The 18,095-nt window shown below is 36.7% G+C and overlaps 2 protein-coding genes across 7 annotated transcripts in view; one reads left to right on the top strand and one right to left on the bottom strand.

Moving 5' to 3' along the window:
- Nucleotides 1-15,057, top strand: part of LOC129744445 (uncharacterized) — a 28,923-nt gene extending 13,866 nt beyond the window's left edge. For all 6 annotated transcript variants that reach the window (XM_055736967.1, XM_055736965.1, XM_055736964.1 and 3 more), the window contains one exon: nucleotides 13,919-15,057. In XM_055736967.1, coding sequence (XP_055592942.1) covers nucleotides 13,919-14,253 — 335 coding nt within the window. In that variant the 3' untranslated portion in view covers nucleotides 14,254-15,057. The remainder of the gene's footprint in view (nucleotides 1-13,918) is intronic.
- Nucleotides 1-18,095, bottom strand: part of LOC129744443 (kinesin-like protein KIF14) — a 60,697-nt gene that overhangs the window by 32,226 nt on the left and 10,376 nt on the right. The window lies entirely within an intron of this gene.

Raw genomic sequence — 18,095 nt, 5'->3', positions numbered from 1 at the left:
GAACCACCCAACTTGTTTGTCGTTCGCTGTTTTATCTCAAGCGCCATGCTTGCCTCCCACCAGAGGCAAACTGCTTGTGCGTTTTTAACACGTTCGTCGCCTCGCTCATTTTGGTAGTTTTACTAGCCGGGCTCAAAGAAATTTTCGGAGCGAGAGAGTAATGAGGAAGAACTCCAAGATTTGCAACGTGTGGCAAAACTGAACGGCTATCTTGTGTATAAGAGAGCGTCACGCGTTTTTTATGTGACGGGCAGGGTTGCAAACATTTTTTTTTTTCAAAAATCAGGGAACTGGTGAAATGAAAATCAGGCAACGTTAAAGCAACGGAAATTGCGCTCAAAGTGATGACTTTTTTTTGTCATCGCTCCACATTTTTACTCTTATATGTGTTGTAAGTCTACTTGGTTGAATAATTCCTAGTAGAATTATTTATTTAAAAAAAAAACAGATTAAGGGTAATCTTTCGATTGCTTTGATTTAGCCACATTTTCCTTTTTAACTTTAGCAATGGTATCTTATCCAGTTCCTTACTTCTCATTTTTCATTACATTCGTAAAAATCAGGAAAAATCAGGCATATTTTCAAAAATCAGGGAAATTCAATCACTTATCAGGTTGTCAGGCAGAGCCTCGAAAAATCAGGCAAATCCTGAAAAATCAGGCACATTGGCATCTCTAGTGACGGGGCCTCCCAGGAAAAACACCCGTCACCCAAGGAATATTTAAAGGAGGTAGTGCCGACGCAGCCTTGCTTTAGTATTAGTACCGACTGTGACGTCACTGTTGCCAATAATCTGTGAATTTATATGGAAATTTTTCCTTTTTTGTTAGCAATTAAAAAAATTTGAAGATTTTTTCAACTTTGAAGGCACACAGTTCTAGAAATATTATTGTTCTTTAAGACTGATACTAAAAAAGTTGATTGTAGTAGTTGTTTTGCTTTAATTCAGACGATTGAAGTAGCTGAGGTATCCTAACTCAAATTGACAAAACTTGATAATTAGTTCAAAATTTTGCTTATAAATGTTGAAATTAGTTAGGTTTGTATCGTTGATAAAATAAAATAACAAAAAATAGGATTTTTCGAATCCAACCACAATCTTTAATTGGAATTTAGTAAACCAAAGTTGCAATGGTTTTATTGGGGTTAATTGTTCTAAATTAGAAATTCATATGTTAGATTCAAATCACGACGATGAGGTGCACTGCCGTAAACTACCAATCAGACCTTTTGAAAGGGGAAAATTATTATTTTTGCTCGTTTCACATAAAGCATGACAGTGCATTCAATAACAAATTCAAGAATAATACACACTGCAGTCTATTAAACACAAAGAAACCTCATTGCACAATCAACTAGTGGCCTTACAACATAATCCGAATCAAATTGGATTTTAATTTAGTTCTTTAATTTGTTTAACTTTGAAATTTGAGTTTTACCAGTATAACCCATCGACAGCTTGGCAACAGTGACGTCACGAAAAAAATCCAATATGGCTCTCGGCACTACCTTCTTTCAATATTCCTTGCCCGTCACCTAAATATGGGTCCCATAGGTCGATTCACGCACTGCCTGGCCTCACTGTTTTTGACATTTCGCGATTCCTGTTTTGATTCCTTATTTTCTAATTCTACACGCTGAGGAAGCAAAGCAAACTTTTGGGTCCTCATTTAATTCTCATTCACACGTTTTTAGCCTAAGTTCTTGGCTCAATTTTGGGATAAAGAAAATTAGATGTTTGAGGAGGTATTAAATAATGAAAAATCAATCATTTTGTTTGTAAATCCAGCTGGATTAAATGGACTTAAACTTTAAAGTTAAACCACTAACTGGACACTCGATTTCGATTTTTGGCGCTGCTCTCAAATTAACGAGAATTTCGTTACCAGTAAAATTTACATGTTCGAATTGCTGCCGCGCAATGTCGAGAATAGGAGGCTTCTAGCCAAAAACAGAGAGGAATTTGGTTTTAAGTCTCATGTCAATGTGATTAGTGGTTTAACTATCTGACGTTATTTTTATTCCTCGAAATATCATATCGTATAAAAATTTATAATAGTTCAGCCTTTTCTTTCGGAATGTTCACCGGAGAATTTCCCTATATATTGGATTCTTCTGTCATTTTCTGTTCATTTGTTTACAGCTTCCGGTCAAAATAACACAAGAAATTTCGGACAATCGATTCGGCACATTCGAATTCTTTAGAAGTTTCCACATTTGGTCATTCGATGGGATTTTTTGTTTCAAGAAGAGGCGCTTTCCCAGAACATTCAATGCAAAATGGGTTGGTTCCTTTTCGAAATTTTAAAGAATTTTCAAGTTTCTGTTCATTCCCGGAGAGATAACCATTTAAAACCAAAAAATGCGCAAAATTTAGTTCACAAAATGGGACTTGGTTTTTTGCTATCCTCAAACTGAGTTTCGAGTTAAATTTATTGACCGTGCAGCTACACGAAAAATTTCGCCGCACCCCATTTCTCGTTCGTAAAATTTTGTAAACAGGACGTGCGAACTGTCACCACAAAAGGGAACATACGTCATCGTGAATCGACCCATGGCGACGAACGTGTTAAGTTGTTGAGGAATTCACTAAAGATGATACAATTTTTTTTAAACTGATGTGAATTACAGATACCATTCGATTTTGGCAACACGCCCGAACATTTTGTGTTGCCAAACTCGAACGGTTTTTTCTCAATTTTTTTTTTCACTTATTTCTTTAAAAAAACTATTATTATTATGATTAACATAATTTTACGTCAATTTTTAGTATTTTTTTTTCTTATCATGTTTTTGATGCATTTAGGACTTTTCTTGTTTTCTTTATGATGTTTGTTTTTGTTTGTCATATTTGCAGTTTTTGTCATCCTCCATCATTTTTTAGGTATTTTTTGTCATTTTAAGTCTTTTGTTCAAATACAAACAATTAATTTTATGAAATTTTCATTTTTTTTTTTCGTTTTTGAGTCTTTATAATTTGAGTCTATCAACACTTACGAACGTAAAAACGTATTTATGACGTTTGCATAAATTTAAACGGACACATGCATTCCTCTAGGTATTTCAAATTTTTCATCGGTTTGATCCTCCATATGTCTTCCGTTTTACCCGACTATTATTGAAAAGTGTAATTTGCAAGCATGTTTGACATTGCTATAAAAACAGTCTTGATGAAGAGAATTGTCTAATTCCAATGGTTAATGCGATAGTTAACAACCTTAACTGTCCAGCTGCACGAAAACTGCGACGAAAAAAGCAATATCTGATTTTGTAATGCAATTCTACCTTAGGGTGTCTTGCCCGACTTTCCTCTACATATTGTAGGAGTTTTCTGAAGATTCCAACGAAATTTGACCGTGCAAATGTAAATCGAGGTAAGCTGTCAGTTTTTTCGAAATACAAATCTCAGCAAACATCGTAAATCGTATCAGAAATGTTAAAATAAGTCATTTACAATGGTGTCGCGGATCAAAATTGCAACTGCACAGTGAAAAGGTACGATCTTGAAAATGTCATACCAAGTCAGTATAAATTGGATATAATAGAAAGTCCGCCATGTTTGTAAATTTTGAAATGATTTTGCTTTTGCGCGGGCTTCTAGTGAGAAAATCATCGTCAACTCTCTGTAACCAGCAGTGCACCCAAATGATTAAAAATCAGATGGGAGAATTAGTAATATTGACCAATGAGAGAACTGGAAAATATGGTCGCTGGCAACGATTTGAAGGCTATGAGAGCAAAATCTTGTGCTCTCTTGAATTCCTTCTATAGGTACGAATAAGGTGTCGGATAACGCCCAATTGGTACATGCCGATTTTTCAACTTTCATACATCATTCAATAATGTATATGGAAGTAATATCAAAACAGCATACGGATATACAAAAATGTTTGCTGGGATATTTCCTATTCCTAAACTAATTCAAAAAATTCTTAAAATTCTTAAATTCTTAAAATAATTGTTTGTCTGAATATGAAAATTGAAGAATAAACAATTTCAAAGCACATCTAACTGTTTTTCAACGCTATGTAGGTAGGTTGGAAATTTACTTTAAATAAAAAATACTATTCAACAAAAAAGTTGCCTCGACATTTAGATATTTACCTTAAAATACCAAAGTTTAACAAAAAAGTTCTCTATGAAATACCGACTTTGAGACTTAATATTTCAGTGGAAAGCATCGGCTTAGTAGATCCTGAGATATAAGGTTCGAGATTTTCCATTTCCATTATTTTCTGCGGAGTGCAGGCCTTAGTGTAACTAAAACAGACTTTAGGTCTTTGAGCGTGAAATGATTATAACTTTTTCCAGGAAATACTGTATGCTTCAAGTTATATTTACGAAATTTAATCGTTCATACTAATTTACATAAAAAAGAAGATCGTTGCGCTAATTCCGGAAATCAACCAAATTATTTCATATTTTATAGTGATGCTTATTGACCTAAAAGCTTTCGAAGAATTAAATTAGAGTCATATGTCAAAATTTGCAGCGGTCTATTCCCAAGTAATACCGATAATTTTGCAAACTCTTCAAGTCTCTTATAAAACATAAACTTGGTCTAGAAGCCTGCATTAAAACTATAAATGTTACATGGGTTGTCATAATCGGTGATAAGTTTTTTTTTTATTTATGCTAAGTTCTTAAGTGCAGTGTTAAGGAATACCGATTTAAAGCTACCTAGCTACATGTGGCTGAAAACTTACTTTTGCGTAGTTCGTAGGTCGATACCGGGTTTGAAAAATACGTCTTATTAAATCCACTGTATAATGTCTTAGACTTTTCTACAAGAATTCACTAGAACCTTTCGATCGTCACACGTTCTTCCAGTTATAGCTCAAGATCATATTGTCATGCTTCGGTAGGTTTCAAAATTCTAAAACAAACTGCAGGTACTAGGTATTAGAAGTGGTATGAAAATAATTTGACCAGAACATCCAATACTTCCACCATTAAAATTCGATCCGGAAGTTTGTTGTTTTTTTTCTTGCGCACAAAATTTAAGTGTTAATCGGTTTCAGATCCGAAGGATGAAGTGCCGTCGTCAGCTCGCGAAACCTTCAAATGTGCATTGTCCTATTAATTTATCGAATATAGCCCGGTGGTAGTTGGTGTGCTGAGCAGCTTTGAAAAGAGCACACATCCAGCTCTCTCATGAACTCAGACACTGTAGTTATCCATATTTTTTGCTGAACTCAATTCAACCAGCTCAACGCGTGGTCGTTGGCGAACTTCACGTTTGAATGAACTGCTCCTCATTGAATATAACACCATCATCATCATCATCATCATCGTTCTGCCCGAAGCGTGTTCTGATGGGGTAAACCTTGATCTGGTCTGGACAATCCATCTGTACAATAAATTATCTTCAAGCTAAATCACGAGTACCGGATCAGCGGCCAAGCGGAAGAATGTGAGAGGACATTAGGGGTCATAAACACTGAGATCGGATTATCACCAGAGCGTGGCAGGGTTGAGAATCCTGGAGAACTCTATTGAGTAACAAACTAGGAGAAAATCAGGTACTGAGATATAAGGTTCGAGATTTTCCATTCCGATTATTTTCTGCGGAGTTCAGACCTTAGTGTAACTAAAACAGACTTTAGGTCTTTGAGCGTGAAATGATTATAACTTTTTCCAGGAAATACTGTATGCTTCAAATTATATTTACGAAATTTCTTCGTTCATACTAATTTACATAAAAAAGAAGATCGTTGCGCTAATTCAGGAAATTAACCAAATTATTTCATATTTTATAGTGATGCTTATTGACCTAAAAGCTTTCGAAGAATTAAATGAGAGCCATATGTCAAAATTTGCAGCCGCCTATTCCCAAGTAACACCGATAATTTTGCAAAACTCTTCAAGCCTCTTATAAAACATAAACTTGGTCTAAAAGCCTGCATTAAAACTATAAATGTTACATGGGTTGTCATAATCGGTGATAAGTTTTTTTTATTTATGCTAAGTTCTTAAGTGCAGTGTTAAGGAATACCGATTTAAAGCTACCTAGCATTTTGATATGTTAAAAACAAAATGTTCTGTGACTGAAAACCTTACTCTTGGGTAGTTCGTAGGTCGATATCGGGTTTGAAAAATACGTCTTATTTAAATCCACTGTATAATCTATTTAATCGAAAACCTGTTATTTAACCCTTCGTTTCATAAAGTAACAAATTTGCAAAAAATAATGTGTGGAAAAAATGAAAAATCGTATTTTTTTTATGTACTTCATTTCCAACTGTAAAAAAATATTTTTAAGGAAAAATAAAAAATCATGAAATGAAGGGTTAACAACTTGTACTTTAAGGTGAAGCATCTGTTTTTGAGGCTTATTCCCATGATAAAAGACATGTGTATGACAAATATGACCGGTATGATATGACCAATAAACAAATGTAATAGATTTAGCCTTTAAATCAGAAAAGCTGTTCGAACGAGAGATTCGTCGTGAAAAACTACTCTGTAGAAATCACGCGACACAAAACAAATCTTGACGGCGCCAAATAGTTCTGCGTCCGTTGTGTCGAATAGTAGGTTCGAAATAGAAACCGACTACACTACGCGCCCTTGTTTGTAAAATCTCTACCAAAATAGAAAAACAAGATTCAAATACGTCTCGAGTATATAGATAGAATGGAATGTGCAAGGTAGATGGAATAACTTTGCGGATGTAGGTCGGATTCAAAACAATTGACAGAAGAAATAAAAACCATCTTATTAGTTACAGTTTCAACCAACTCGTAGAATAAAAATAGCATCGAATATGAAAAAAATTGTTTTGATACTTATCAACTGATAGAGCTGATAGAGAGCAATAAACCTGCGCAGTTAAGATTTTACAGCGCTTCGGTTTGTTGTTCGAGTTGAATAATAATAATTTATGCCTAACATTGTTGTTTATTATCGGATATGGGAATATGTTTATCCCGACCGCAACAAAAAAAAATCTGAATCTACGATATTGGTTGCTATCGAGGTTTTTTTCCTCTCTTCGAATCGAATTGTTTGTTTACGTCTCTCATTTGCGAATAACGTTGTATATATGAGTAGATGATGTCAGACTTGATCGAGCTGTTTTAGCTATTGACGACCTCTAACTGATTAATATTTAATGAGCGTTACACAACGTTTACGACTACCTCGTACCATTTCATAGAAGAAATAAACATAACAACTAAGTGAAGAACTAATTATTTTTTGCGTAGTTACCGATAACTCACGTTTTGAACACATGAAAAATACTGGTCGTTTACAGCTGAAAACAAATCATAAATTTAATCAACACACCCGAAATTATCTTGAAAACAAAAAACCAAGCTGTGACAACTTGTGAGCTTTATCTGAAGCAATTCAGAATGCAAAATTAAGCCCGCCAGACTATCACAATTGACCCATGAGCGCTCCGGCGGTGATAAGATAGCAGCAGCTAAAATTGCGCCAAAAGCAGTGTGCAGTAATTCGGAGTTCTCTTTGAACGATGATGGCGTAGTAAAATAGCGATAAGATTCCGTTTTTTTGGGGTCTTTTACGCTTGAGTACAGACACCGAGAATTATTGTAATTACTCGGTAGACGACATTATGCTTGTCTCGGTTTTCAGTCTGACTAGAAAAAAAAAACTTCCTATGATCCTCGTAACCTTCATGATAGTTTGCAATGTTGCCGTGGAAAGGTTGCTGATAAGGTTGCATGGAACTCATTCGAATGTATTCCCTGAGGGGTGTGGCCGTCTCTGGGGGAAGACTAAGCTGATTAAATAATCTCAATTATTAAAGATCGCTGGACCCGGTGCAAGTCGAAAAAAAAATTGATTCCAAACCTCCCTATCCCTAAATAGGAATACCTATCAACTTACTACTTTGACAAAAGAAAAGCTCAGATAATCTAAGCCAGACAGGCAGTGTGATTTCGCCACTGTCAAAATGTCATAATGAAATTAATTAACAAATGAATCAATTCTACATTATCTTGCTATCATTGCCAAACACAGTTTCACTTTTGAACAATATCGAAAAGGGACGCTTGAACGGTTTGATGGAAAATTGATTGTGCATTCTTCACGTAGGTAGAAAGCTGAAAGTTCAAAGTTCTATTTCAGTTGTAATTTGAATTACGCCAGTTTCTAATCAACGTTGACATTTCAGTGAAAGGATCTTACATTTAGTGACGGACGACCTACTAATGTAAATATAAACTTCAAAAAGAGAAAAATAACATGAATTCTGTTTGAGCACTTTTTGGTCGATTGGAAATTGGAATTTCCCTGTTTTTTTTTATTGATACCAATAAAATTAAAATGTCGAAATTTGATGCCATATACAAATTTTTGCTTGTTCGATCTTGCCTGCAGAGTAAAGAACTTTTCATAAGAAAAAAAGCCTGTAACCTGCGTGCGTTTTCAGCGGAAACAGAGATCTACATATGAGCCGTTATCAAACATCAAGATGAAAAATTTGAACTCAAGTACTTAGTTTGTAAATTGATGGCCGGGCTTCGACCAGACCGAACTGTTCTTTTCTTTAAGAAATGGGACAGTAGATTTGAGGTAACTTTTTAATCTCTCAAACCCTTTGGTCTTAATAGCTTCGTTTGGTTCAAAACTCATCCATTATTTTTTTCAGAATTTTTAGTAACGTTTACATGAGTAAATTTGAACGTTTATGTTTGTATGAGAAAATTGAATATGTCGTTCTAAAAAATCAACATCATTTTTGTTTCTTCTGTGGAACCGAGCCTGGTAAAGGGTGGTGATACGGTCAAAATTTGGTCAAGGGAAACGCGTGTAAATCGGTGAAATCGTTTATTTAAAAAATCAAATTAAATTTCTTTTTCAAGTTTAATTAGTATAAAATTCGGGAAAAATATTCAGTTAGGCTTCCGCTTTTCCAAATCCGAATTGCCGCGCCTTACGCTTAACCCCTGCCATCAGATTTTGTACAGCCACCTTTTCCACCTTCCTCGCCGCAGAAAGCCAGTTTGCCTTGAACTGCTGCTCGTCCTTAGCAGTTTTTTTGATCTTCTTTAGGTTCCGCTTGACATAGCCCAGTATTTCTCAATTGGGCGAAGCTCTGGCGTGTTTGAAGGGTTCTTGTCCTTGGGAACCACCTGCACGTTGTTGGCGGCGCACACAGGGGTAAATGCAGCTAATAAGCGATCAAAATTCTTTGCGGACAAACGGTAAACGGTAGACATTTGATGTCTACCCAACATTTTTATATTTTTTAATAATCTATCAAATTCTTGAAAGAACAAAGTGATTTTTCCACCTGGAAGGAAGATAAAAAATTATTTCGTTAAATAATTAGTTTAGAGACTTGATGTCTTCTCAAAAGTTGTTGATCTTATTATTTTAAGCAACTTTGCTGAAGACACTATCAAGATCGCATGGAAATCATAAAAGTTACGAGGATTTGAAAAATAACGAGAATTGTAACAAGTAATTTTGAGTTATTTTTTAATATCTTTTTTAGTATACGATTTACAAACTTGGTATATTTGAGAAAGTTGTTCAAATTATTAAAACACACAATTTTGTGGAACATTTGAAACACATATTTCAACAAAAAAGGAGATATACTACAAAATATCCAAAAGAACGTCTTTTTTCAGTAAGTTATAACATTAAGAGTTCGGACTAGCAATCAATAACACGCTTTTTCCACTAGAAACACTTAAAATTCGAAGAAAAAAATCCTAATTTTTTCCTGTTTTTAGAGGAAAAAGCTCATTTTTGACTGCTAGTTTGTAAAAAATCTATCCAAAACTAATGTTAAATTTATATATCAATGGAAAGCCAATAACTTGACCAACAAAACCCACTCAAAAAATTATACGAACTCGTCCGAACTCTTAAGGTTATAACTTACTGAAAAAAGGCATTATTTGGGATATTTTGTAGTATATCTCCTTTCTTAGTTGAAATATGCATTTCAAATGTTTTACAAAATTGTGTGTTTCAACAATGTGAACAACTTTCTCAAATATACCAAGTTTGTAAATCGTATACTAAAAAAGATATTAAAAAATAACTCAAAATTACTTGTTACAATTCTCGTAATTTTTAAAATGCTCGTAACTTTTATGATTTCCATGCCATCTTTATGATGTCTTCAACAAAGTTGCTTAAAATAATAAGATCTACAACTTTTGAGAAGACATCAAGTCTCTAAACTAATTATTTCCAGCAATATTTTTTTTATCTCCCTTCCAGGTGGAAAAATCACTTTTTTCTTTCAAGAATTTGATAGATCATAAAAAAATATAAAAATGTTGCGAAGACATCAAAGGTCTATCGTTTACTGTTTGTCCGCAAATAATTTTGATCGCTTATTAGCTGCATTTACCCCTGTTTGCGGCGTACCAATTTACCGTAATGGCAAGATGCCAAATCCGGCCAATTACCGAGAGTACCATGGCTCGTCGTGATAAAGGCATTCTTGATTCCACACCACTGTTCTTCGACTGTTCCGTCTGTATGCCCTTTTCACCTCTGGATTCTCCAACCGGCGGACGTCGTATCGACACGCGCAACTCTCAGTCGTATTTCGCCAAGGACGAGGTGATGGTCAGATGCAATGTCTGCGCTTCGTTTGTTGCGGACATCAAGAAGGCTTCTTCTCCATTTTCGGCTGATGCAGATGTGGTCAATTTGATTTTCTGTTCGGCCATCTCGGGATACCCAAGTGACCTTATGTGCTGGTCGATGGGGGAAGAGCGATCCACCGATCACCATGTTGTTGTTGCCACAAAATTCTACAAACAGCTCTCCGTTTTCGCTCTTCTGCCCTAGACCATGGCGCCCTATGATGCGCTCAAGGTCCTGATTGTCGGAGCCAATCTTGGCCAATCAAAGCCACCGTTTGGAATTTTCTCTACCACGCTGTTCAGTTGACTGTAAAACTGCTCTTTCTCCTGCAAATCGGCAACGTCAGTTGGCGCATAACACTGGACCAGTGTTCCGAAAATCACTCAATTCTCATGAGAGACACTGAAACGTTTTCAACAGCGAAAGCAAAACCTAAATTGTCGGTTGGTTTGTCTCCCAGCGGGGCAAAGATTGTGTTCGACAGCGCTGCTCCTAGAATCAAAGAAATAAAATTTGAAAGAGAGACGTTTCTTCTCCAGTTGGAATTCTCAACTGAGTGAGGAGCTACCTGATTTTCAGTTTCTTCTTTCAGTCAATAACTTTTTTTACTCAATCACTCACTCACTCACTCGATTACTGATCGATGATCGAAGTCTGTCTGCATGATACATCTTGCTTTGTTGTTGCTGTTGTTGGGGAGGACCAAAATAGCCATTCAAACACGCAGGCAGCATGTATGAACATATGTATCTGCCGCTTTGCCAGAAAGTACGCAGGCAGTATGAACCGATGCAAGGCCGCATTGATTGAGTTTGTGTGAGTAAGTGAGTGGATTTTCGAATTGGATCTTGTATCAGTGAGTGTCTCAATCACTTCTGATACACCAGGTAGTGAGCTTGAGAGATCGACTTAGATGCGAATCCGCTCTCGCTTTTGAATCTTGTTTACATTGACTTCGCATTGTCGCTCTGCCGATTCTCTAGGGAACAACAGGCAGCAGCAATCGGCTTTGAATGTTTCGAACTAGAAACCTATCATGAGCGTTTCTTCGAGTGATTTTCGGAACACTGCACTGGACCATTGTAAGGTTTCTAACCCGTGTTCTTAATCTGACTTAACAGGAAACCAAATCCTCGTTCCCGAGTAGCCTGTTCTCCTCGTATGCCAGAGTAAAGCAGTACTTTCCCGAACTATGTCTTGTGTTCTTCAGTGTTAGGCCAACGGACTTCGCTCAGTCCCAGAATTTCAAGCTTGAGGCGGCTAGCCTCTCTAGCAAGTTGCGCCAATTTGCCTTGTTGGGCAGGGGTTAAAACGTTCCAAGTTCCAATTCGTGTCCGTGTTTTCATGCTAATAGTCGTCGCCAAAGTTCCAGGTCGATCATTTCTCTCGGATTCCGTAACAATTCTTTCAATCGGGAGCAGTAGGTTGTTAGCCTAAAGTCCCTATTCCGCATGGGGCTGCCATCTTGGACTTAGCTGGCGGGAGCCGCATTTCATAAATTCAGCCGCTCGCTGCGAGACAGACGCTGTTTAAGCCGCCCCTGACCTGGAGAACAGACGCTCGGTTGTTGTTGCACGCCGCCCCTGACCTGGGGAACAGATGGCTTGTCAAACCAGATATTTCTTCGCGAACTTTGACAGTTTCATGTGCTTGAAAATATTTGCTACCTTTCCCCTTCCTTTTGCCGTATAAAACTCCTGTCCACGCAGTCAAACTTCGTCAGCATCGTCGTGTACAGCCTCCGGGATCGCGCTTTGGCCGTCGTATTTTGTTTATCATCGCGATTTGGAGTCACTACCTTCTTGTAAGTCGATAGTCCGGCTCGTTTTTTGGCTCGATGCACGGTTGTAGACGATACACCCAGCCTATTAATATTTGCGGCATCTCGGAGAGAGAGGTTAGGGTTTCGCTTGAAACTACCGGCAACTCTCTTTGTCGTCTCAGCGGCTTCCGGTTTTCGATTTTCTCCCGATCCAGACTTCCTGGCTGTCGGCAAACGTTCCCCAAACACTTTAATTACATTTGTAACGGTTGATTTGGCAACGTTTAGCGATTTTGCCAGCTCTGCGAAGAACCTTTTTTTTTCGATTCTGATTTGGTAATTGCCAAATGTCCAATGTATACCTTTTCACAGTCAGAACAACTGATCTTGTACACATCAGATCTATGTAGAAGTTCCATTGGATCTTTTGTTGATCCTAAAATGGATTTCAATTGTTTATTGGAACTACTGAAAACCAAAACCAAATTTTGTTTAACTTGGACCGTAATTCAAGATGGTTTGACATTCAGTATTGAGTGCATTACTATGACGGTGAATCTGGGACTTAATATTTGATCAGTACTTTCATACAATTTTCCGGAAATTTAGGAATACAAATCTAAAACAGAAAAATGTTCCTTAAAACAGATTATGGAAAGAAGCATTTTCTGACAAATATTCGTGTTTTTTTTAAACCTTAAACAACATAAACGCGGTACTCGGTTTTAAATCTTTTTGAAAACAACTGATGAGTTCACCCTTTTCCAAATGCGCAAAAAACCATTCATTGTTCCGACAAATTCGAGAGCAAAACTGCAAATATTTTTATTGCAATATCGCACGTGATAAAAAGGTTCGAATGCAACTTTCATAATCACCTCCATTTGTCGCAGCCTCAGCAACTGAGCTTACAATCTTTCTCCAGCCAGGGATATCTCAAGTGCATCTCAAACAAGGGGTTTCCAGGATTCTCTTCCTATGGATGGCTGGCTGGTTATAGACATAGCTGTGCTAGCTATCACTTACTAACTAAGGTGTGCCGTGCTGTTGTTTTTACGTGGGCTGGTGACATTATTGTTAAATATTTTCAAACAGGTCGAAAGATTAGATAGTTTCTGGTCTAGAGAGGGGAGACGTAATCGGTCCTTGAGTCTGATACTTAATAATTTCTTCAACGGAAAAATCTCATAACCCATTTCATTGTTAACCCATTGTTGACTTTGTTATTCTTGGGATTTCAGATGGGAATCACTCCAATCAAGATCTCAAAAAGCTTTGAACAAGCTACTAAGCGTACTTTTTGTATTTGAAAAAATCTCTTTTAATTAGTGATATCACAGCTGTTAAACATGTAGAAATAGATTACCCCCTTTTGTTATCTTTGTTTCCTCAAGTCTCTATTTAAAGAGAACCCTGACGTAATCTAGATGAGTAACTTTATAAATCCTTCGCTATCTGCAAATAAACCCCTCCCACATTAAACCCGCGGTCATCAATCATCGCTAGTGCAATGGCATCCATCAATTGACCTTTGCCTTTGTTCTGTTTCGTTTTTTTTTCTACCCACAGGCAAATCCAAGGGTGGCAAATCGAGTAAGGATTCGTGCCCTTTCTGCAAGGAACAGAAGAAGCGACCCCTGGGAGCTTACATGCGTAAACGGGGCCAACGTATTCATAACGAGAGCATTTCCGAGGACACCGAGGAATGCGACGAGATCCGGGAGGAAGACGAGGAGAACCCGGAAGAGTGCCCCGGAAGTGGTTCGGAGTATGGCGGCAGCCCAAGCGATGGCGGCATGATCCCGCACCACGATGGTCATCATCACCATCACAACAAGCTGGGCAAAACGGCTGGCCCCGGTCAGTACTCCCGGCAGGAATCGCAGGAAAGCGATGGCAAATGAACGCCCCTAATCGATTCTTATCTTCATTTTTACAACAGTGAATATCGGTAGCGCTAATCATAGCTTTAGTTTGTCTAAAAGGAACCATCTAATGGAAATGAGACACGCTCAACACTAATTAGTGAATGTAATTTGATTCCATTCTTCAATTGAATCCAAAAGAAAACCATGCTTCACGGCTTAAACTGTCACAAAAGTATAGCGACAGATATTCATCATCGATTTTAGGACTGGAATTTGTATTGTATCTATTGTGTAGTTAAACGTTTCCAGCAAAGTAAAATCGATATATTTTTAATTGGATTTATTAAAAAAATTACTGCTTTAGTTTGCTCATTTACCGAGTAAAACTATACCACAAATAACGCTACTAAGCTGTTTACTTTAAAATGAGGACAAGACTGACCATTCGAAGAAAGTTTAAAAAACAGAAAACTAAACCAACAAATAGTAAAACAACTAAAAAATTAGAGATTTTTCAAATGTGGAATAAACACTGCTTAAGGCATTTTTTTTATATAACGACGATATAATCTTCTTAAAACCCGTTTGTAGAAAGAAAAAACTTTCACAAGTGGAATAAAATAAATGAAACAAAAACATTGTTAGAGGTTTCGATACCCGGTATTGTTATGAATAATTATATTAAAAATAAATTTACCTACCTACCTACTTAACTGTAAGATTTAATGTTTAGACGACAGCATGTCGTATCCCAACTTTAAGAAAACAAACTTGCCGAAGGAAAACATTTATTTTTGATTGTTTACTTTATCAATAAAATATATGTATGTAAAAAACTAGTGTAATGTGTTTCATTATTTTTAAATTTTGGAAACAGATTTAGGTACCCACTATGCCAATTTTAAGCTTTCGATCGACACGTTCATTTTTTTTATTGTACTGCAGCACTTGTCCTGCTCTTCAAGTTTATTTTTTTAAAAATTCTTTGTAATTTTCCCAGATTTAAAAACTGACAGGAAGGTGCAAGTATAGTATAATTCAGGGAATTGCAATAGAATCGTTGATCCTTTATATTTAATATCCAACATTTTGACTTCGTTTACCAGAACAATATCAATCAGTTCAGATTTCGATTCCTATACTATGTACATAAAAAAAAAAGAAAAGTAGATATGATTTCAGAAAAAGATAAATTTATTCTAATTCTCGAAGGTGATGGAAAGTATTTGAGAAACATGAGGTATCAAAGAAAGAAAGAGCATAAGCCGTAAATATCATGAATTTTTCGAATCAACTCATAATATTCAGATGAGTTGTAGTATTTTTGATACACTAATGACTGGTGAAAATATTTTCTACACTTAAGCGTAGTTGTAGTCAAAATCTATTTTTCTGCTTAGAATTTTTTTCCATCTTCTTAAAAGTTAAAAAGGATTCAATTCGTTTATCCTTTTCATGATTCGATTGAATCCGATATGATGGTGAAAAAGCAAGTTTCCGTAGATATTCGTAAACTTCAAGCCAAAAACCGTCAAAAAAGTTTTTTCGAAAAAAAAAACTCTGAAATACGTTTAGAATTAACCAGGAGCACGAAACAAACGGCTGAACACTGTAGAGGTTCAGCACGATAAAGGAAGCAAGAGTAAGTCTACAATCAGAAAAACTGTTTAATTCCTCGAGAAGTAAGTGGCTAAAATTCTTTTATTTTTTAAGTTATTTTCAAAATGCTGCTTTGGTTGTTCTTTATCCGAAAGCTTCCACTCACAAGAAGTCGTCCATACTCATACTCGTTTGATGAGGCCTCAAGCTCAAATTTTCTTTGGTGGCTTTAACTAACCTGTTTTTAGAGTTCTATGAGCTTGTCAATGTATTTTGAGTGAATTTTAGGTGTTTGGGGCGTCTGATATGAAATGTTCAAAAACATTATATTAAATATTTTCAAGAATCGTCTAGATTTTTCGAGAAATTCGGCAATATTTGCTGGTTGTAAAGGGTGATACGGTCAAAATTTGGTCAATATCAACTTGACGTATTTCTTTCAATTTTGCATTTAAGAAACCTGAACACCCCTCATTTTGAAGGTGTGTGTGTGTGTGTAGAATGTTGCTCCTATTTTGATTTTGGAATTCACTCTTCAGTTGTCAAAATGCCGTCCAAGAAAGACGAGCAGCGTATCAAAGTTTTTCTCGCGCATCGCGAAAATCCGAGCTACTCGCACGCAAAGCTGGCAAAATCGCTAAAAGTTGCCAAATCAACCGTTACAAATGTAATTAAAGTGTTTGGGGAACGTTTGTCGACAGCCAGGAAGTCTGGATCGGGGGGAAATCGAAAACCGGAAGCCGCTGAGACGACAAAGAGAGTTGCCGGTAGTTTCAAGCGAAACCCTAACCTCTCTCTCCGAGATGCCGCAAATAAGCTTGGTATATCGTCTACAACCGTGCATCGAGCCAAAAAACGAGCCGGACTATCGACTTACAAGAAGGTAATGACTCCAAATCGAGATGATGAACAAAATACGACAGCCAAAGCACGATCTCGGAGGCTGTACACGATGATGCTGACGAAGTTTGACTGCGTGGTAATGGACGACGAAACCTACGTCAAAGCCGACTACAAGCAGCTTCCGGGACAGCAGTTTTATACGGCAAAAGGAAGGGGAAAGGTAGCAGATATTTTCAAGCACATCAAACTGTCAAAGTTCGCGAAGAAATATCTGGTTTGGCAAGCCATCTGTACCTGTGGCTTGAAAAGCTGCATTTTCATAGCTTCCGGGACTGTCAGCCAAGAAATTTAAGTGAAAAAGTGTTTGAATAAACGTCTGCTGCCTTTCCTGAAGAAACACGGTTGTTCCGTACTGTTTTGGCCGGATTTGATATCTTGCCATTACGGTAAAAAGGCCATGGAGTGGTACGCCGCCAACAACATGCAGGTGGTTCCCAAAGGCAAGAACCCTCCCAACACGCCAGAACTCCGCCCAATTGAGAAATACTGGGCTATTGTCAAGCGGAACCTAAAGAAGACCAAAAAAACTGCTAAGGACGAGCAGCACTTCAAGGCAAACTGGCTTTCTGCGGCGAAGAAGGTGGACAAGGGAGCGGTACAAAATCTGATGGCAGGGGTTAAGCGTAAGGCCCGGAAAATCGGATTTGGAAAATCGGAAGCCTAACTGAATATTTTTCCTGAATTTTATAATAATTAAAATTGAAAATGACATTTAATTTGATTTTTAAATTAACGATTTCACCGATTTACACGCGTTTTCCCTTGACCAAATTTTGACCGTACCACCCTTTAGATGCTCCTGGTTCATTTCAAATATATTTTCAAGCATTTTTCTGTTTCTGGCTTGAAGTTTACGAATATCGAGGGAAACTTGCTTTTTCAGCATCTTATCGGACTAAACCGCTCCCTAAAAAGGATAAACGAATAATAAAACCCTCAGTTCGTGTGGATTTTGCAGGGAATTGAATCCTTTTAAACTTAGATGAATACGGAAAAAAATATAAGCAGAGATATAGCGATCTGTTAAGGTTAATAAGCGTGCGTACTTTATTTTCCAAGCGAAAACTAACTTTGACTACAACTATGTGAAGTGTGAAGAATAAATTAAATTTTTTCGACATAGAAAAAAATAATTTAAGATATACTATATATTCCATTAGATTTAATCTTATCTTTAGTATTCTCTTAACATATATTAAATGTTATGTTAACTAAGTAAACTTTTTTTAATTAGCTTTAGAAAAAAACCAACACATCGTATGTTCTAATTCTATTACAGATCTACAAAATTGACATTTGACTATACGGCTCTTGTTTTCGTTTTCAAGGGTTTATTTAATTTAACAAAATGTTCATATTAATAAGAACACTAAAGA

Source organism: Uranotaenia lowii, chromosome 2 (genome assembly GCF_029784155.1).
Source record: "Uranotaenia lowii strain MFRU-FL chromosome 2, ASM2978415v1, whole genome shotgun sequence".
Lineage (NCBI taxonomy): Eukaryota > Metazoa > Arthropoda > Insecta > Diptera > Culicidae > Uranotaenia > Uranotaenia lowii.
This window is presented reverse-complemented; position numbering and strand designations above follow the sequence as displayed.